This window comes from Brachyhypopomus gauderio, chromosome 13 (genome assembly GCF_052324685.1).
Source record: "Brachyhypopomus gauderio isolate BG-103 chromosome 13, BGAUD_0.2, whole genome shotgun sequence".
Taxonomy (NCBI): Eukaryota; Metazoa; Chordata; class Actinopteri; order Gymnotiformes; family Hypopomidae; genus Brachyhypopomus; species Brachyhypopomus gauderio.
In genome coordinates, this window is record NC_135223.1 from 14,760,932 (window position 1) to 14,783,525 (window position 22,594).

The 22,594-nt window shown below is 39.7% G+C and overlaps 1 protein-coding gene across 2 annotated transcripts; it reads left to right on the top strand.

Moving 5' to 3' along the window:
- Positions 1–4,398: 4,398 nt before the first annotated feature.
- LOC143473952 (putative ferric-chelate reductase 1) lies at positions 4,399–19,017 on the top strand. Of its 2 annotated transcripts, XM_076971178.1 has the most exons (16): positions 4,399–4,548; positions 4,742–4,922; positions 7,182–7,315; positions 8,107–8,204; positions 8,411–8,561; positions 8,904–9,098; positions 10,194–10,295; positions 10,667–10,814; positions 11,688–11,798; positions 12,248–12,363; positions 13,212–13,298; positions 13,504–13,595; positions 13,783–13,841; positions 14,643–14,780; positions 16,624–16,646; positions 17,228–19,017. In XM_076971178.1, exons 2-16 carry the CDS (start codon positions 4,742–4,744, stop codon positions 17,315–17,317), a joined length of 1,725 nt encoding a protein of 574 aa, XP_076827293.1. In that variant the 5' UTR covers positions 4,399–4,548; the 3' UTR covers positions 17,318–19,017. The 2 variants fall into 2 exon arrangements, 1 of the variants encoding a protein (XP_076827293.1); XR_013120656.1 differs by lacking the exons at positions 16,624–16,646; positions 17,228–19,017 and having other exon boundaries at positions 13,504–13,617; positions 14,643–14,722.
- The last annotated feature ends 3,577 nt before the right edge of the window (positions 19,018–22,594 follow it).

Here is a 22,594-nt window from a genome sequence, read left to right on the forward strand (position 1 = left end):
GGGGTGAAGACGATTGGATCGCACGGTAATCACATGACAAAAGGGGTTGCATGCGCTGTCCTCTCAGGGACGAGCGTCCCACCTGGACATGGATGGCTTCTTTTAGTTTTCTCTCAAACGAACTTGATCCCCGTGGACGCCGGTTTATTGTTGCACTTTAGATGCGAGCAGATAGTGAACTGTGGTTGCTTGTGCTGTGTCATGGCACCACGTCACTGCTTTGTCTTACAAGTGTGTCTCATCATCGCTTACACACATCATCGCTTCGAGGTCCGTATCGAAAGGGGAAAGTCACGTGACTGTTCCAAAAACGGGGTTCGTTACGTCATGCAGTTGTGATTACAACTGATTGCTTGTAATGTTTAATAAAGGATTACACAAGCATTTCCCTACCTTGCAATGTAAAATGAATAATGCCAGATATATCAATTCACTGACTAACAGTGTATCATAATGAAAATGACATCTTAATGACATCATTAAAAAACCCTATTCTCTGCTAAATTATGTGTTTTCATGACTAACATTTATTTAGGGACACAATATGCTATGGGGGAATATTTCATGTCATTTTCATAAAAAAAAACACATTACTGTTTCTGTTAAGGAAATGTTGTGGATTTAGGCCCTGGTTGCCCACTAGATGTCACTGTGCCGTGTGATGATTCGAACGTCTCACAAGATCGAATCATTTTCCGAATCAATTGGTTCATTTGATTCGATAACCCAAAAGCCCCACTTTTGCCATCACTAGTTGTATGTGTGTTAGTGTGTTTGAAATACAGACATTTCCTGCTGTAACGGCAGTGGGCGAGGATGGCAGAGGCTCATCTTCACTGTCCATAGTGAAGATCATACAACAGCAGAATCACACACTGAAATTACAGTGCATCACACATGAAGGGTTTCAATATGCAGCAGTGAAGGACGGAACCTGTGGGTTTAAGTAGCCGGCAGAATGAAGGGAACAACTAAGACGCAGGTGTGGAGGGCGTGTCAGTACGGAGACTGAAAACGAGGGAGTGGCTTAGGGTGTGTGGTTGGGGATGTGTGCTTGTGTGCTTGTGTGTGTGTGGTTGGGAGTGTGTGCCCTTGGAAGTGGGTGTCTCTAGTGGGTGCTGGGACCGGCTGACCGTGTAACCGTGGCTCACTGATTTTTTCATTTTTTGTAGTGCAGATTTACCCATTGAATAAACAGAAGTAGCACTTGCCCCATTGAAATAATGAGCAGATTTTGTTACATGTTTGTATTTAACAGAGCTATGGCCCTGCTGTAAAAACCGCTGTCTCTCAGTCTGTTTGTCTTAATTTGTCTGTAACGTATGCTAGAGCCCAGCAGTTCAATTGTCCAGTGTCCTGGGTGTGTGCTGTCTCTCATAATTCCGTGTGTCCTCCTGAGACAGCGGTTAATGTAAAGTTCCTCCAGGGAGGGGAGAGAGGGTGTGCAATGGTCATCTGGGCAGTGTTGATGACTCTCTGCACAGTCTTTTTGTGTGCTGTGGTGCTGATGGAGAACCACATAGAGATGCAGTAAGTCAGCACACTCTCCAAAGAGCAACAATAAAATACAGCCAGCAGTTCCAGGTTATTCAAATCAAATCAAATCAAATTTTATTTATATAGCGCTTTTTACAACAGTTGTTGTCACAAAGCAGCTTTACAAGTGCCGAGTCCTAGCCCCCAGTGAGCAAGCCAAAGGCGACAGTGGCAAGGAAAAACTCCCTAGTTTTTGCATGAGGAAGAAACCTTGAGAGGAACCAAGACTCAGCGGGGGAGCCCATCCTCCTCTGGCCGACACCGGTCACCATGACAACAACAACAATATAGACAGAATGTAGACAGAATGTAAAAGATGCAATAATGTCCATTTAGACAGAATATAAAAGATGTAATAATGTCCATCATGGTGTAGGCATCCGGTTAGGCAGGAGGTGGCCGGCCCAGGATGGATCGCTTGTCTCCATTCAGCTCAAGCTTCATGAGGATCCTCAGCAAGTGGAGCTGCTGGGCTTTCTTCACAACTGCAGAGGTGATGGAGCTCACTGTAGGTCTACATCCATATGTACTTAAAGATGAGTGAGGAAAGAGAAAGAGAGAGAGAGAGAGAGATACAGACAGACAGTGACAGAGAGAGCAGTAAATTAATCAGAGAGAGGTAGATTACTCAGAAACCATACATCACCAATAGACTCGGGAACAGATTTTATACATAGGCTCTCCAACACCTGACCCTGGTTTACATTCTCTGTGTTTTATAGGGTTGGATGACTACCTATGAAAGAGAACAATTCCTAATAAGGGAATGTTTTGTCGCACGTTAACTTTTGTCAAGACTTTTTGCATAAGCAAACTAGTTTTATTACATTCTGGGCTCACTAAAATTAGGACAGACCATCAGCTGATGTGCACTGATAACAGTGGTACATGTGTCATACTTGACAAGAACCAATAGCAACACAGCAAATTCCTGTTATGTTAGAATATGCAAGTCACACTGTCAATCATCAGGAATCCAGGAAAATTCTAAATTTTGTACAGAGAGTACAAAAGAGAGTCATCACTATGAAACCTGCTCAGGAATATGTGGGTGTAGCTACAATATGACTGCTGAGAGCATACATTGCTCTTTGTCACAGTTCATTGTAGCTGTCAACTATCAGATAATACATTAAAGTGTCAGTATAAAAGAGCAGCAGGACTGGTAGTGAAAAAGGAGTGACTTTAATCTCCGCAGTAGAACACTATAAACAAATTAATACTGTGACAAGAATAACTTTATAAGCTACTGACAGCAGCTGATAATGTGAGACAAAAGGAGATTTAGTTTGATTAAGCAACACTCTCCCAAGTACACACACACACACACACACACACACACACACACACACACACACACACACACACACACACACACACACACACACATAGTGTGCATGCATGTGGTCATACACTTCTGCTGCTATACATGTTTAGGACCACATGGCCCCCATTGCCAAGTAGTTATATAAAAAAATAATATAATATAATATATAAAAATAATTATTATAATATAATAATAAAAGAAAACTTCTGTTGTATAATAATAATAATAATAATAATATTTATTTGTATAGCACCTTTCATATATATACATGCAACTGAAAGTGCTTTACAGTATAAATAAAAAGAAACATTAAACAAACAGAAAATGTTAAAAGAAATTAAAGATAAAAAATATTAAAATAACATAAAAAGTAAAAAAGTAAAGTAAATAAGATAATAAAAAAGTAAAGTAAATAAGATAAAACTATTAAGATAATTAAATTTAGAAGATAATAGACAACAATGTAATAAAGTAAATAAGATTGAGAGTTTCTTAACTAAAAGCAGATCTAAACAGGAATGTTTTGAGACTGTTCTTGAAACTATGCAGGGATGAAATGCCTCTGAGCTCTTCAGGAAGAGAATTCCAGAGCTTTGGGTCATAGTGGCTAAAAGCACCCTCGCCAATCTTTAATCGGCTTTTAGGAATCACCAGTAGATTACTGTTTGAAGACCTGAGAGACCTGACTGGAACATTTCTAACCATCTGAGGTAAAGATGGGAAAGACCATACAGACATTTAAAAACCATGACTAGAACCTTAAAATCTATTCTAATATTATGTTAAGCAAACATAACGTAAACATAACGTAAACATTTACTTCCTGATGGTTTGTTTGGACAATGATGCACCTTCATGGTGTGTCATGGGCTCATTTCAGTGATGGATGAAGGGAGGAGGATACCTGGTGGCCTTATAGTGAAAGGCCAGCGAGGTTGTAGTTCTTGTGTGAAATGAGGTCCCTATGTTAAGCTCTAATGGTTTGGCACAGCAGTCATGGGTCGTGGGTTCGATTCCCAGACCTTGAGGCCATGACCGACGTGCCCTTGAGCAAGGCACCTAACCCCAACTGCTACCCGGGCGCAGGGCTAGGGATGCCCACCGCTCTGGGCACGTGTGACATACAGCCCCCTAGTAATCACTAGTGTGTGTGTTTGTGTGTGTGTGTGTGTGTTCTAACTGCATAGACGGGTAAAAAGCGGAGGACAAATTTCGATTGCGGTGAAAAATCACAATTGACAAAAATATGGCACATCCTGTGTATAATAACAATGTGTCCTATAAGTAAGTAAATAGTAAAAAAAAAAAAAAAAAGTGTTGGATTTTATCCAAGCATGTGCCTGGCCGCATTTTAGTAAATTATAATAAGTTAGCATACAGCTGTATAATGTGTGTTACCTTCGTCTTTCTCCACGTTTTGTTTCAATCTCGCTCGGATTTGCTGTATGGGAGCCTCATCAAACAGAAGAGCAGTTCACCACCTGAAGCATCTTCCGTTTCTTCTAGGTGGATTTTATGCAACGTATACATTTATTTGGATTTTAATTTACGCAGTAAGTTAGATGTGCGGGATATATACTGCTGTACACAGTACGGCCCTCGTTAACTCCGCCCACTAAACGCGTCTATAAGGAGGTTTAAGACAACAACGTTAGTGTCGTCATACGTTCGTCTCCGCAGCTAAGGTGAGCGAACAGGTGATTTTATCGACAAGTAGCACTGTAGTTTAGGCAAATATAGTATTATTATTATATATTATCATTGTTGTTGTTATTTACTGTAAGGAACACGTACGTCTTTCTTGCATTCAATCGGGATTTGGGCGGTGTCAGGTTTTGATTTCATATTGTAAACCTAAACATTTTGTCATTCTTACAGATGCGTGCGTACGTCCTCCTCTTTGCGTGTGTTCGGATAGTTGAATGCTACGGTAATGGACAGGTTTCTAGCGCTTGTGGATCTATGCAACCGGAACACGGGTCCAGCGTTCAAACCAGTGTTGCCCCCTACTCTATCTCGGTGGACCGAACCAGCTACAGTGCAGGAGGTCAGATTACAGGTGGGTGCTGTAATGCTCTCGACGTTCAACCTAGGCACCAAGAATTCTTCATCTTCTTGTTTTTATTTGTCTTATATTGTAGAAATGCGAGGGAAACTACATACGTTCTGCTTTGACAACTATTACAACTATTTCGGACCAGAACCGATGAATTTCATGCTTTTTTGGCTATTTGTCAGATTTCTCAGATTTCTCTGAAAGTAAATGTACGGTTTCTCCGTTGATTATGTTAAGACAAATCTGCAAACTGAAACAAACGAAATTTACGAATTATGGTAATTAAAAAATTATTTTGTCTATGTCAAGAATAATGAGCCTTTACAAATATGCAAATGCGTAATTAAATCAAATCAAATATATTTAATGCTTAAGTATTTTTCCAAAATGTAAAAAGAAATAATAACTGCATACACATGCAATTCAGGCACCTCGTTATTAGCTTTTAAAATTCATAGCCTATTCGTGTCTCATTTATTAGGCGTACGTAAGAAAGTGAGCAGTGGTGCTAGGTGCGAGGCACAGGCAGACAACAGAGTCGTCTCCCTCAGTATATCATGGTAAAAATAAGTGTACAATTTTAAATAACATGTTAAAAATACTTACAGTACGTAACAGAGAATGTTTCACTTAATATTCATAGAATAGAAAACCCCCTTTTTTACGATTGTAACCAGACTACATTTTGTTCCATTACCTCGTGGGTGACTATGTGCAGCCTCGCCTCTTTTCTTCTTTGTTTTATGTAAAGGTTTTACAAGCAATATAAACAGTATTTCACATTGAAATATACACAAGTTTAGCAAAGACAAAAGTTTTTACTTGTGTTTTGCTGTGACAAAAGACAAAGACAAAAGACAAAAGTTTTTACTTGTGTTCGTTGTGATAGCTATTAATTATTTTATGAGTATTAACTACTTTATATTTTAACTTAATTTGTTAGTTGGATACAGGGTTGTTAACGTATGTCATAGTCTGCAACCCATAATTTGAGAATTTATCTGTTTACTTTGTTGGGATAGATTGCAGATTACACTGACACAAAATGGTATAATTGCTGCTCAAGGCTGTTTGCTGTGTACCTTGTTATGATGTCATTGTGATGTCATGCACCTGTCAGCTCAGCAGTGTTTTGAACAACAGCTCAAAAACAAGTGTGAGAGAGAGAGAGAGTGTAAGAGAAAGAGTGTGAGAGAAAGTTTAGAGCTCATATATGCAGACTGTTGCTACTTTAGCTATCCCAGAAAAGAACAGTTCATTCCTGTATGGCTTATTCTTGCAACCTTGTGAATCAAATATAAGCTGTCTGAGCACCATGCTGGCCATTCCTTAAAATTGGGTCAAAGCAAGAGGACATTGGTCCAAAATGTTTGGTCTTACTTAGTATAAATTCACTGAGCCATTTGCTATCTGTCAGCTCATGTAATGCAGTGACAAAACCAGAGGACAGCAGTTTAATTTAGATTGAAGTAGTGGTAGTGTAGATGGTGATGAAGTCCAGATCAGTAAAGGGTCACTTCCTTATGCAGGTGTGTAACGAAAGCTGAAGGCAGCCACCCTACCCGGGACTCGAACGCAGGTCCGAGAGGAGGTAAACAGGAGGTCTGGCCACTGGACCAAAAAGGGAGCTCGATGGCATAGCAGCCAGAGCACCCATTTAACAATCCTTAGTGACGAGCTATGTCACACCATCCTCCCCTTCGGAGAGTGACCGTCACAAGGTGTCTTCATTGTTGGATGGTAGTATACCACATGCATGCTTACAAGTCACGAGATGATGGATTTTCTCCCGAGAGATTGTACTACAGCTAGTGACTGTACTACAGCACTCCAAGCCTTTTTGTACTGCTGTTAAATGATGAACAACCGTCTCGGTTATTCTTACCTTGGATGCTGGGTTTTGGTAGCTCGATGTCACAAAGCTTGACAATGGTTCGGTTAATTATAAGCTCAGTCTTCAAGCACAAAGCTACCCTCACACACACAAAAAACAAACAACAGCTAAGCAGACACAAATATCCCCGGAGACGCAAGCCCAACTACAGTGGCCAAAACAAGGCAACCGCCACATGATGAGGGAAGCTTCCCAACACCTGCATAAATGATTCATTTATTTACTTCTTCTGATCAAATCAACCAAGAAGTAAACCATTAATTTATTCAGCGATGCCACTATTATAACAGTCACCTGCACTGAATCATTTATCTCTGAGGAGGATTTAAAAGCCAAAATTAAAAACTGATACATGGTTTCCCCCCCAGTGACTCTCAGCGCAACATCCGGCACATTCAAGGGATTTCTGCTGGAGGCCCAATCCATTGGAGGCTCTGCTCCTATCGGCTATTTCAGTTCAGCGGGTACTAACGCCCAGCTGCTCACCTGCTCAGGACAGGCTGTAGGTTGTCCTAACAATTACTTTGCAAAATGCTCAAAAGTACAATTGATTAATTGTTGCAAGTGTGTACAGGTACATCTCAATTAATTAGAATACATTATCAAAAAGTTAATTTATTTCAGTAATTCAATACAAAAATTATACATATATTATATACACTGTAGATTCATGACAGAGTGATCTATTTCAAGTGTTTATTTCTGTTAATGTTGATGATTATGGCTTACAGTCAATGAGAACCCAAAATTATTATCTTTTTTGGTTTTTTGGTTTGGTAAGGTACATTATCAGCAGCAGATTACATGGCTCCCCAAACCATCACTGATTGTGGAAACATCACACTAGACCTCAAGCAGCTTGGATTGTGTGCCATTTGGAAATCAAGGTCCCAGAATCTGGAGGAAGAGTGGAACGACACACAATCCAAGCTGCTTGAAGTCTAGTGTGAAGTTTCCACAATCAGTGATGGTTTGGTGAGCCATGTCATCTGCTGGTGTAGGTCCACTGTGTTATATCAAGACCAAAGTCGGCGGAGCTGTCTACCAGGAAATATTAGCACTCTTCATGCTTCTCTTAACAGAAGTAACAGATTAACAGAAATAAACACTTGAAATAGATCAATCTGTTTGTCATGAATCTACACAATACATAGCATTTCACATAATTTCTGAAAGAAATGAACTTTTTGATGATATTCTAATTTATTGAGATGCAAGATGCACCTGTATGTATGTGTGTCTATTTATCTATCTATATATCTCAATCTGATTTCTTGTGTTGTTGAATTTTAGGGTGCTGCTGTCTCACACTCATCATCTACAGCAAAAACCCAAATCCAGAGTATATGGAAAGCCCCTTCATCTGGAACTCTCAACAACATCCAGTTCATGTAGGGGGACCGGCCTGCTCTTAAACCCATCACCGTTTTAATTCTGTTAGCACCATGTTCTTTCTATGCCAGCAATAGCAATTTATGATCTTTGAAGATGCAATGATGTCATCCTTTTAACCTGTAATGATCTAACATAGGGTTTTTGTCAGTTGAATGTTGTTTCTGACTTGTTACTGACCACTTTTGTAACAAATATTTCCTAGTGCAACATTTGTCCAGGTTACGAAAACATTCTGGATGGGGGTGAAGAGTGCACAGGTGTCCTACACCAGTGGGAGTGGTTCAGATTCTGGTTCAGCCACCACCACCAATGCCAACAGCACCGCTGCTAAAACACCATCAAGTACAGCAATGGTAAATATCTATCAACATGGGCAGAGGGGGGAAGAGTAGCAATAATAACATTTGAATACATTTTTTTCAAGGATTAGGGTTAGGGTTCACTTACAGGGATGGGATATAGTGTATATGGTAACCAAAACCAAGTTTTAGTAATAATTAATGAGAGTAATCATTAATAATTAACAATATTAGTAATTAATGAGAGCAATGTATTTATGCTTCAAACATTTCCTCAGACTTTAGATTGTTTCACTCTTTTTGAACTCCTTTCGAGTTTTTTGATAAACACTGACTCATATGGATCCTATAACAGCGTGAGAGTAATAGAATGATCCCTCTCTCTATTCTCCTAAGACCTCCATTTCCAGTACAGGCTGTGGAAGTGTTAAGACGTGTGTCAGCCAGCCTGTTAGCTGTGACCCCTCCACCAGCACCAACTGCTACTTCATGTCCTCCATGCCACTGTCTGATGGGTCAGGATTAAAGTTTGAGATCTTCGGTCCCTCAGTTGGCTACATCGCCATTGCGTTCTCAGATGATAAAGAGATGGTACGAATTTCTAGTCTGTTTAGTTTGAATTGGACCTATATATGTATTAAGAATTTGCCCATAGTATTTTACATTCTTCTTCTTACATAAGAACAAAACAATATTGACAACACTGACATGATTGATCTGTTAGCAGTTCATTTATAATAATGTATAGTCTTAAACTATAAGACTATTATAGATTAAGTCTTAAAGTGCTAGGAACCATCTATGAATATACAGTATTTATGCATATTCACAATCCAGTGTAATGATTCAAGAAAGGGAGTGTGTTTCCCAGGTCCCCAATGCCCTCTTAACGGTGACGTATCTTCCCTATTCTAATGCACCTGCTTCTGCTAACAGACATGATAATTGGATGACACATCAGGTATCACCATCGCCACCTCCCTGGTGTTCCAGTTTATATGGCGACGCCTCATTGCGCTCTTTGTTTTGGCTCTTACTTTTTTTTTGTGATTTTTTTTTTGTTCTAAGTCCTTTCCTGTTTTGGTATCGTCCAACGCCTGTTCTTCCTGCCACATGAGCCTTGTTATGCCCTCGTTAGATTTATATTTAAGCCCTGAGTTTCGCATGCCTTTTTGACTGTCTGTCGTTGTTCTTTGTTGCTGTTTTACCTGTAACCACCAGTTTGCTCGTGCCTCGTTTGTTTTAGCCAAGTTAGGTTAGCTGAGTTCTTAGTTTATCATTTGTACTCGTGTCATAGTTTTGGTTTGGTTTTTGTTTCTTGGTTTCTAGTGTTTCATGTTTGGTTACTTTTTCGTGTTAGTTTCCCACGCTGTTTCATTTATCTCTTCGAGTAACGTCTCCTAGCACTTCCATTCTACTTCGTCTTGTTCCTTCATGACAGTAGATCAGTGGGGCAGGGCGAAACGTGAACCTCTCTCAGTGCAGCGGTGTAAGCTAAACATGTATACACAGAGTTCGTTCACACCTACTTTTTAAAAGCAGCGGCATAAACACCCTGAAATGAGCCGATGTTGCATTGTACTTCTTACAATATTACTGCTGATGTGCAGTAAGTTCTTCGTGTCATTGGTTTTGTACATTGTAGAGTGGTTGTAGACTTGATCCTCATTTCATTATTTTCACAAGGGAAAAGATGATGTCTATATTTGTGGGAAGAACAGTGGAGGGAATATCCAGTTACAGCATGCTGTCACGACTGGAACTACAACACCGACCACAATCGCACTGGTATGGAGAGGTTTACAGTGTAACCTAATGACTCACGCTGACTAACACATGTTCAGTCATTCACATGTGATCTCTCTCTCTTCTCTCTCTTCCAATTATGGACAAACAATTATTGCATTAACAAATGTATCAGTAGTCTGCTTACTGCAGACTAGCATAGTACTGTGTTTGGATCACATGATACAAGCGGTGACAGTCTTGATGCAAATTAGACCTATTTTTGTCACTTCAGTCTAATACAAATGATAAAATACTTCAGTGTAATTAAATGCATATTTTGAAGTGTATTTAATTAAAATACTGCCTATTTCATACACACTCATACACAAACCTACATGCGCACATACTCACACCAGTCTTTGTTTTACAAGGGCAACGTTACAAACATCACTACATCATTGACCAATGGCATCATCAGCTGCTCTTTCATCTCTCAAAACACTATCAGCACCACCAGGAGTGCAGCCTCCACAAACAGCTACTACATCTTCCTGGCCAATGGCCCAGTAGACCCGAACGGTAGGCAGCACAAACCTCCACCCCCAAACCGTAGCTCGTTTTAAATTAGATTGGTAAATACTATTTGTGACACTTTCCACTTCATAGATCGCCAGTCACCCTTGCTATGGTCAATATATACTGTATCTACACCAACAACATATCTACATCCACTCATAATTTTAAGCAACATGCAATGGATGATTTGGAAATGTATATAAAGCCACTGCTTCAGTACTGTCCTAAGGGCTGAAGTTCCTTATAAAAGTGAGGGCACCTATGTGATGAAAATAACTATACACAAACATTTCCATTTGCCATATTATCCTTGTTAAATAACAAAAGTGGTCAGGTTTATATGAAAGGAATTAGAAGGGCAATCTGCAGTAGTGTTTGGGAGTTTGCATTTTTGATAAGATATAAAAAATATCAATATCGATATATTTAATGTTTAAGCAGAAAAACTGAAATAGGAGGTTCACCATTTCTCCTGGGAATATTCATCTTGTATCCAGAATCTGCTTACACTGCTCTAAATATGTAAAAAGGAATTGTTATACAGGCAAACAAAACAGGTCAAAAGTTCTCCTCATTGTTTATCCTCAAAATAATACAGGCAAGCAAATTATTGTTTTCATGGAGGTACAGTTTTGTTTGTAAATGTTTGTTTATATAGTTGTCTGATAATCTTTATATATATATATATATATATATATATATATATATATATATATATATATATATATATATTCAAAGACAATAGGCACAACCATGCGAATTAGATACTGTAATTAGATATTAAGCTTTTTGAAAAATGGAAATGATGAAAGCATCGGATGTCAGGTGCAGTGTGGGGTGCTTGAGCTCCATTGACTATTGTGTTCACACCATCAGGTGTAATCCAGTTTCACCCCACCAGCCCCATCATCAGTTCCTCTAAGGTAGACCTCTTCAGCCCCCAGGTCCTGGGTGGAGAACAGTTCCCGGCCATCGTTAAAGCCCACGGTTAGTACTGCTTCTCTGCGTACTGTCATTAATGCTGCTCCACCAGATTCTGTGGAGTTGTGGAGTGCATTTGTACTGGCTGTGATCTCAAGGCCTACAGAAACATATCTTTGCCTCAAAGGGCAAATACCTCTGTGCCTTTTGAAACATCTCTGGAGAATTTCCTGATTTGGGCTATTGCACCCCTGATGGTTACTTGATTAATCTTATTAATGAAAAAAAAAACCCTAATGTTTCTTATACCTCTTCTTCTTTATATTTGAAAGCGTTCCAGAACTTATCATTTTTTTGCCCTTGATGTGAGTTGTTCTGCAGGGCCAATCTTAATTCTGCATGTTCTGCTGATGTGTGAGTTATGATGCGAGTTATTCTGCATGTTCCTGCTGACGTGTGAGATTTGATGTGAGTTATTCTGCATGTGCCTGCTGACGTGTGTGCTCTGTGGCCAGGCTGCCTTATGCTCATCTCCTGGATGACCACGGGCTCCATAGGTATGCTCATCGCACGCTACCTGAAGAGAGCAAGCCATGGGACTCGATGTTGTGGGAAGGATTTCTGGTTTGTGGTAAGTTTTCAATATGAATTGACTAACAACCTTTCAGTGGACTGTGCCTCTGAGAGTTTCTGAGATGAAGGTATTGATGACTCTGAGATTCTACAGTAAATAATGAAAGAAAAAGAATTAAGTTGAATTGTTTCTGTATTCTATTTGAACACAACAGTGCATTATTTTAATTAATTGAATAATTTAACATATAAGTACAATTATGTTGTAAACAAAGCCTGACTGACTGAACAGGACAGAAAACTAGGTGGTTCTACTTATCAAAGAAAATATCAATACCCTTACACTAAATAATGGTTTTGTAAGTAAGTAAGTGTGTCATATTTGTCAATTGTGATTTTTCACCGCAATCGAAATTTGTCCTCCGCTTTTTACCCATCTGTGCAGTTAGAACACAGACATACACACACACATACACACACACATACACACACACATACACACACACACACACACACACACATACACACACACACACACACACACACACACACACACACACACACACACACACACACACACACACACACACACTACTAAGTGATTACTAAGGGGCTGTGGTGCACACGTGTCCAGAGTGATGGGCAGCCCTAGCCCTAGCCCGGGGAGCAGTTGGGGTTAGGCGCCTTGCTCAAGGGGACCTCAGTCATGGCCTCAGGCCTGGGAATCGAACCAACAACTGGCTCCATTTTCAGCAGTATGACTATATGCTAATAAACACATTAGCATTTGTTTAGTGGGGGTGCAGTATTAACATATGCTAACAAACACCTTAGCATTAGTCTGGAGGGGATGCTGTGTTAGTGAGGTACAGGGTTTCTCACACACTCTCTTTTTGGCCTCCTTAGGCACACTTGTTTTTAATGCTGCTGTCTGTTTGTGCAACCATCATTGCGTTTATCCTGGTCTTTTCATACGCTCAGGACTGGAGTGGGGTAAATACAGAGATCACCACATGCTTCAAATATTCAAATTAAAAAAACTAAAATCAGAACATAGTTATTGTTTAGTATTCTGGTACTGTAAACCTTTACAGATGTGTATGTGTGTGTATGTGTGTATGTGTGTGTGTGTGTGTGTGTGTGTGTGTGTGTGTGTGTGTGTGTGTGTGTGTGTGTGTGTGTGTGTGTGCGCGTGCAGGGAGCTCATCCTGTACTTGGCTGTTTGGTGATGATCCTCAGCCTGGCACAGCCGATCGCTGCCATGTTCCGCTGTAGTCCACAGCATGAGAGGTGAGAGACAAAGAGATTAGAGGTGAGAGACAAAGTAATAATAGTAATAGGAGCATCGCTATATTATTACTATTACTACTATTATTGATAGCAGTAGTAGTATTGTTGCTGTCACGTGATTAATGTTGTCATTATTATTGTCATATTGGGCTAACCCTGCCGTCTGCTTGGTGTCTCTTTCCTGCAGGAGGTTCATTTTTAACTGGGTCCATGCTATCAATGCGCTAGCCATCAAAGGACTGGCAGGTAAGATAGAGATCCCAGAATCAGAAACCACCCAGCACTACAAACACAGCACAAGGCTGAGACGACAGGCACACTGACACTTATTTATTAATCTTTGGATGTGACGCTGGGGTGCGAGATAAGGACGAGGCACGGAGTCTTATCTTGCGGTACAAACGGCACTTTATTTAACACATGAAAAGGGCAGACAGCGCACGTGAAACACTTATACATGTAAACGTGATCGACTCTGACAAAGAGCACGGGACACTGCGCGAACGCACATAAAATAGACAAACCACATAAGCCCAGAGTGATCACGAGACGAGCCACAGGTGAGACCGATGGACACACTTGGACACATCCACACCCATGGAGATCCACAGACGCAGATGTCTAGACATAGACAACATAAACACATGCCCAAAGGGGAGGGGTCAGGGGCTGTAGCATGACATTGAAAACATTAGAAAACAAGATTTTTTAGTTTTGTATTCACCACAAACATATGTAAACAGAGAAATGTTGAGTCATGTTGCCATGAGAGTGTGAAGGATAAAAGTTCTTGAGTAAGGAAGACTACTGAATAATCACAGTGTTTCCTCACTTGATGAAAATGCATTATTACTGCTAATTACAGTGTTCAGGCTCTAGCATAAAAATGGGTAACTGTATCATAATGTCAAGCTAGTGGGCCCCCAGATCCAGTCAGTATGACAGTCTGCCTGCATCAGCCTAGGAGTCAAGGGGGAGGCTGAAAGCGTGGAGCGTGTGTTGAATTTGGTTACGCTGATGGTTCTCTTTTATTTTTTGTGTACGCAGTGGCGGCAATTTTCACAGGTCTTATACTGGTGGACAGTTCACAGGATGGCTGGCTTCCCAAGGTGATGGGGGGCTTTGTGGCATGGGAAGCGCTATTCTTCCTGTTCCAGGACATTCTGCGAAAATTCACAGAAAAGGGTAAACAGTCACTTTCTTGATAAATACACTGATAAAGTTGGACTGAAAGATGGTTTGTTATGTGTATCATAAGAGCTAAAAGCTTCTTCACCTAAGTTTGGTTTGAATTCTTTGCACGTTGACTTGTATCCATTGATGCCAAAGACCTACTGGCTTTATATTCTGACCATTTCACGAAAGTATTCTGAGCCTGATTCTGGGTTTTAAGAGTTTTTTATGCTAGTATTAGTGAATCAAAGCCACTTCTATGTCTAATAGGAAAGCAGTGTAGGGGTTTTAGAACTGGAGTAATGTTCTGTTTTCTTTGTCCTAGTTAAAAGTCTCATAGCAGCACTCCAAATAAACTCAATAAATATTGAATTTTTGAGGAGTAAATATTTTTTGTTTTTGAGGAGACAAGTTAGTTTATTATTTTTATGAACATTACACAAATTGAAAAAATATGTTGGGTTGGATACATATGGAGGACACAAGGTGACATCTATTTTATTTATGGATTTATTGATTTAGGGATTTAACACGGTATTGGTCGAAGGTGGGTGGAAACGAGCTGCAAGGTGGACCAGATGTAACTAAACGATAGAATGGGAAAATAAAATCCCTCAAAATGCCACATGGGTGTCTTGCTGTGACAGGGAAAAGGGGGGGGGGGGTTTAATGAATAAAGTCCCTAAGTAGGGAGATAGAAGATAGACAGCTGTGGGAGATCACCGCTCTGCCTGGAACTGGCTCGTGAGCTCCTCCTTGTGGCGGCCGGAGGAGCCGCACTGGATCCAGCCCTGACATTGGGAGATTGTCGCTTGACAGATGAGCTGGACAAGCCTAGGTTCCTTGTTTTCATTCCTTTTAGATGATCAATAATGCTTTTATACCAAAGCATGCCATTGTATTACTGCTGTATAATGACACATTGGCCTCGTGTTCTGACTGTCCCTCTTCTTTGAGCATCAGCATGTGCAGCACCTACTGTTTCTCAGTCAAACCCAGGTACCGGTCCAAATGCGCTCCCTGTGGATGGTGTATGGGTTATTTGGGACATAGCTGTTGAAAATCCGCAAATATCCTGGAGTCTGAGTTAACGCTCGTGAAACATGCCCCTATAGTGTCCAGGTGCAGCCCCAAGTTACTAGCCAACCCGAAATAGAACGTCATCAAAGCGCCCACTGTCCAACTGTTCAGATGTTCATCTTTATTTTGCAGAAATATTTATAAATATTAAATATGCATTTATATGCTGTATTTCTATTTTTATGCTGCACTTATTTATTTATTTATTTATTGGTAACATGATCAGCAGGTGTGGTTGGCTATGCCGCCACAGTATCCAACCAGATTAAGTCTCATTCCTTTACCTGCCGAGTGTGCGCCGCAAACAACAGTGACAGTTCTGTCATGTCAAAAAAAGCGAAAACAGAAACATGTTTCAGAAAAGCATAGAACTGCCACACTAAAATGTATGGAACTAGAAGACTTACTAATTATACAATTATAAGACTTATATATATTTACATATTTACATAAGTGTGATGAATCAGTATCGCAAGTAATTGATTAGAACACGTATCTGATTCACATTTAATATTAACAATATAATTGTTTTTCCTTAAAATTTAATTATATATATATATATATATATATATATATATATATATATATATATATATATATATATATATATATATATATATATATATAGTTAGTTAATTTATGTAAGAAAGAAAATGCAGCCACGAAAATAGGGCCCAATGTGTTGAATTATCAAATAATAATTTGATAATTATTATAATTATCAAATAATTTTATGGTAAACTCAGTCACAAATCATGTTAATTATTTTTCACAGATGTTGAGGAAGATGATTATCGGGTAAGTGTACAAACCTTTCACAATATGTTTTGTTTGCTTGTCAAAATCACTAACCAATTTCTGTGGAGTAACTACAACAATTGTCTTATGTTTGATGATATTATGTTATCTTTCAGATTTACTCTTTATTAATATACATAAATGTACAGTGCATTAAAAAGTTACATAACACTGCATAATTTATGGATTGTGACATTTTTGAGCAAAAGAGTGAGGTGTGAATGAGATTTAAACAACAGAGTTAAAAAGATTAAACAAAGGACAAATGTAACAGAAAAAGAACTTTAATGGTTTAAAAAAAGGCAAAATAGAAAAAGTCAGTGCAAAGGGAGCTTAAGCAGGGTGGGTTTAATGAGGTCTAGGTGTGAATTTATAAATGGATGATTGTGAATGTGGAAATGGATGTGTCACGACTGGTGACCAAAGGGCTGGAGGTATCTGATTGGCTGGAGGAGTGTGTGTGTGTGTGTGTGTGTGTGTGTGTGTGTGTGTGTGTGTGTGTGTGTGTGTGTGTGTGTGTGTGTGTGTGTGTGTGAGTGTGTGTGAGAGAGAGCACTAACTTCTTTATTTATCTGTGACAGATAAGACCTGAGGTATTTCTGCTGTTCACGTTCTTCCTGGGAAATGTGGCATTCCTCGTGACTCTTCTTGTTGGAATAGGGAATGCATAACAACTTACAGAAGTATCTGTGCCATCTCAGCTACAGTGGGGAAACGTTTTATTTAGTCACCAATTGTGCAAGATGAAAGAGGCCTGTGATTGACATCATAGGTAGACCTCAACTATGAGAAACAAAATGAGAGAAAGAAATCTGAAAATCACATTCAGAAAATTTGGGCCAACATACCAGCAACAGTATGTGCCAACCTTGTGAATATTTACAGAAAACATTTGACCTCTCTCATTGCCAAGAAATAACACATATCACATTCAGAAAATTTATTTGCAAATAATGGTGGAAAATAAGTATTTTGTCACCTACAAACAAGCAAGATTTCTGGCTGTCACAGAAATCTTGGCCTGTAACTTCTTTAAGAGGCTACGCTGTCCTCAGTTCATTACCTGTATTAATGGCACCTGTTTGAACTTGTTATCAGTATAAAAGACACCTGCCCACAACCTCAAACAGTCACACTCCAAACTCCACTATGGTGAAGACCAAAGAGCTGTCGAAGGACAACAGAAACAAAATTGTAGACCTGCACCAGGCTGGGAAGACCCCCTGCTTAAGCCAGTACATGTCCTGGCCCGTCTGAAGTTTGCTGGAGAACATTTGGATGTTCCAGTAGAGTATTTGGAGAATGTCATTTGGTCAGATGAAACCAAAGTAGAAATGTTTGGTACAAACACAACTCGTCGTGTTTGGAGGACAGTGAATGCTGAGTTGCATCCAAAGAACACCATACCTACTGTGAAGCATGGGGGTAGCAACATCATGCTTTGGGGCTGTTTCTCTGCAAAGGGACCAATACGACCGGTCCGTGTACATTAAAGAATGAATGGGGCCATGTGTTGTGAGATTTTGAGTGCAAACCTCCTTCCATCAGCAAGGGCATTGAAGATGAAACGTGGCTGGGTCTTTCAGCATGAAAATGATCCCAAGCACACTGCCAGGGCAACAAAGGAGTGGCTTTGTAAGAAGCATTTCAAGGTCCTGGAGTGGCCTAGCCAGTCTCCAGATCTCAACCCCATAGAAAACATTTGGAGGGACTTGAAAGTCTGTGTTGCTTGCCGACGGCCCCAAAACATCACTGCTGTAGAGGAGATCTGCATGGAGGAATGGGCCAACATACCAGTAACAGTATGTGCCAAACTTGTGAAGACTTACAGAAAACATTTGACCTCTGTCATTTCCAACAAAGGATATATAACAAAGTATTGCGATGAACTTTTGTTATTGACCAAATACTTATTTTCCACCATTATTTGCAAAAATATTTTCTGAATGTTTTTTTCCTCATTTTGTCTCATAGTTGATGTCTACCTATGATGTCAATTACAGGCCTCTCATCTTTTTAAGTGGGAGAACTTGCACAATTAATAACTGACTAAATACTTTTCCCCCCACTGTATATCAAACAAATCTAAGCTTAATTTTTATACAAAACTCAGGATTTCTGTATTTGTAGATGCAAAGATCAAATTAGGATCCCAATTATGAAATGTCTATGTTCTGTAATGGCTAAATAAGGTCTTTGGTAAGCTGATTTTTTTCTGTATTTCAATTGCTGTTGAAATGTAATTAGGCTATATAGTCATCTGTAGTTCAGAGAATGATGGATAATGTAGTCCCTATCATTCTTGGCTGACTAGAAAAACACATATTCATGTATATTTTTACCCACCTTAATAAACAATACATATGTTTAATTTTATTTCTCCTTTTCAAAATCTGTAGATCCTGTTTAGGTAGTTTAGTTTGTGTGTGTGTGTGTGTGTGTGTGTGTGTGTGTGTGTGTGTGTGTGTGTGTGTGTGTGTGTGCGCGCTGATATAGTTACACCCTATGTTGACCTACTGTACATTGAGTTTGTTTGCTATTGTTGTCAGTACATGTTAGTGTACCGCTTGTGGCATACGAAACATTTCTTCTTATAACAATATTATATCATATCATTGTTAGCTAGTGTAGCCTATAGCGTGCTACCAGACCCACTGTAAGACGTTATGACGGAAGAAACAAAAACTGCACTTGTCTTCTGAATGTCATCTTTACTCTTTGGTGATGGTCAGAATGCTGCAGAGAAACCACACCATATGTAAACTCTAGATGGCGATGTTTGCTAATCGCTGCTCAAGGGATGTCGACCTGCCACTCGCTCATGAACATACGATTCGCTCTCACTTGTATTTCTCATGTACATTCGTGAACTTGGCAATATTAATACTTAAAACTTGACTCGGTCAAGATGTCTAAACTGACGTTTTTCCTAACTGACTTTGAACATATCCATACAGACTCTTTATTTTTGACTAACTTCTAACTTATCAACATCACAAGTGCCAGTCAGACATAGTCAGAGGGCTGGATGCGGCCCGCGGGATGTACGTTGCCCAGGTCTGGTACAGAGGCGAACCTAAAAGCGACTTTCAGATGTGATGTCTGACAGGACACACTGTACATTATTGGATCCTGTATGTCTGGTGCAGCAGGAGCAGATCTTTTGGAGCAGCGTGGGTGCGGGCTAGAATAGGTGGGAGTCATGGGCGCTCGGGACATCACGATCCAGAACAAGCACAAGTTTTATGACTCCTTTGGTCGGCCGCGTCAGCGGTACCAGTTCCCCCTTTTTTCTTATTCTTTTTTTTTACCCATGAAAAACTCGCTGGAATCCGAATAGAGAGAGAAACAAACACGCCTTTTGTGTTGACTATACGACTATTTGAATTTCTTTGGTTTTATTTTTGTTTATAATAATAATATTCATGTAGTAATGTGTTATTTCACTTATCATCATATAAATATTATGTCTTTCCTGTATGTTTAATCCTTACAAAGCAGAAATGATGTACCTAAAATTACAAAAATATATTGATGCCAGTGTTTTCTAACTTGGACTAGCACTTGCTTAATAGCACAGAGCATGGGCTTCTTGAGAGCGTGAGAACCAATGCCTCAGTCTTGGCCAAGACTTCTGCTATATCTGTCTGAACCCCCACAAAAAAACAAGCAAACAAACCCACAATATTGGGCAATTATGTTTTTTGCTTTTTTTTTTTTAACAATACAAACATTAAAGATAATTTGTTTAGCTGTTATTTAATTTAAAACATAATTATGTTTTTACATTACATATTCAATATTTTATATTATACATGTACAATATGTATTATGGGTTTAATGAAAGTAAAACTACCTCTATGTTTGCAACATCCTGATTGTGGCTTTGAGTTTGTGATGCTTTTCAGAAGCTCGCCTCCTCTCTAGTTTCCTTCTACCTGCCAACCACCTACAGTGCTGTTTTAGTGGTGGTGTGAGTCACATGTGGGGGGTTGGCTGGTGTGCACTGTAACACAGATGTTGCTTTTGAACAGGGCCTGCATATCAGCCTGGTGCCCTTAGCACAAACACAATGCTCATTTTACATCATCACCACCACCACCACCACCACCACTATCATCACCATCATCATCATCATCATCATCATTGTTGTCAATCTCTTCACTATCACCACTATCAGCATCAGCATCGTCCTCATCACCATAATCATCATCACCACCACCATCATCACTATGATCACCATCATCATCATGTTTACAATCATTTATGAAAATTCTCCTAACAGTTCAGCCAAGGTGTAAGAAGTGATCAGGATATAGCACAATAATTATTACCCTTTCACTGTGCTGTTTGGAGGGAATGTCTGATTTAGTTATGTGGTTTGTGTTCACACACTTTTTAATGGCCCTGAAGAACATCGTCTTTTATTTGCTTTAATAATATGTAATTCATATTCATAGTTATTTCATTTGCACACACACACATGCAAACTCACAAGCACACACACACAAGTGCGCACACACAAGTGCACACACCGTGCCTGCTGTGTATGAGGAACTGTTGGATCAGGCGTTCCTTCTCATTAGTAAAACATGCACATGGCACTGAGGAGTTTCTGCATCTGTGTTGCTATACTTCCTTAACCAGGGCCACAGTAAATAAACACATTACACACAAACCCACACAAGCCTGGAAGTCCTGAAATTTACACCATAATGGTCTCAAGTTCTTGCCATTTTATCAGAATCAGAAACATCTTATAAATTTCCACACAATTATTCTTCTTGAAAAAAGACAGTAAAATAGTATATAGTATATGATGTGTTCAGCCATATATTAATAAGTCATATTCTTGTCCATAAACACCCTATGAGTAAATCTAACAATTTGCGTCACCATAAAATTTTACCATCAGGTCTGTGGTTCCAGGCCCGGTGGAGATGTATGTTTTACCTTTGTGCAGACTGTGTAAGTTCTCAGTGTTTGTGCCATAACTCATAGAAAGATCTCGTGAGGAAAGGGAAATGTGGAAGTGAGATTAGTTTTAAAAGACCACCTCAGCGGCTCAGGACGGCTCAGCGGCACCCCTCCCCCTCTGCTCTCTCTCTTTCCCTCTCTTTTTTTATTTCTGTGATATAACAAATTGTTATGTGATAGTCCAGGAACATTGATGAGCTGTTTCATTGAGGCCTGTTTGTCACAATTTTGTATAGTCTTATAGTCTATTTAGACTGTGTGAATTCCAAAATGAATTATGGGATTAATCCTCTCTTTGCCACTGCTCTTCCTGTTAAAGGTGTGATGCATAACCTACCGAAGATCAAACTGCGATTAGTGTTGACAGCCAATAAATATCAACTTTTTTCAACAGCGAAAAAAACTACTCTTTAGAGTTTTTTTTCCCTCACCAAATGTTCCACCTAATTATTTTAAGATCAGACGTTCAGGTCTAATTGCGAGGTGATAGCTACTCCATAGTGTTCCCACTTACGGCAGGCAGGTGATGGTGTGTTTTATAGCTTCTGTAGGGCAGGTTGTCAGTCACAGGGTTGCTCCCATATCCACACCTCCCCCAGAGCGCATCAGAGTGTGTGACGGAGCTGAAGGTGTGGGCATGGTGGACATGCTGGACATGGTGGAGGGGCCTGCACAAAGATCTCCTTCACCCGACTGAAGTGTCTTGGAAAATGAACCCGTATGAAGGAGTGTGTATGTACTGCTTATGTAAAAACCTGGTACTTAGTCTTTCATACATATGCGGCCATGATTAACCTAATCTTAATCTTACAATTAACCTTGGAAATTAGTCAATCTCATCAATCCCGATCAACCTTTTATCAATCCCAGCACTGTTACAGTTGTTATGGAAACCTGTAAGGTTCTCTCAGACCAGAAGGCCACCAACAGGGCTGTTCAGTGTCCTGAATCATCACAATTACGCAGCAGTT

Coding starts and splice junctions, on each gene's coding strand:
- LOC143473952 (XM_076971178.1), top strand. CDS start 4,742: ATGCGTGCGTACGTCCTCCTCTTTGCGTGTGTTCGGATAGTTGAATGC. Junction 4,923..7,181: donor TGCAGGAGGTCAGATTACAG/GTGGGTGCTGTA, acceptor TTTCCCCCCCAG/TGACTCTCAGCGCAACATCC. Junction 13,596..13,782: donor TGTAGTCCACAGCATGAGAG/GTGAGAGACAAA, acceptor TCTTTCCTGCAG/GAGGTTCATTTTTAACTGGG.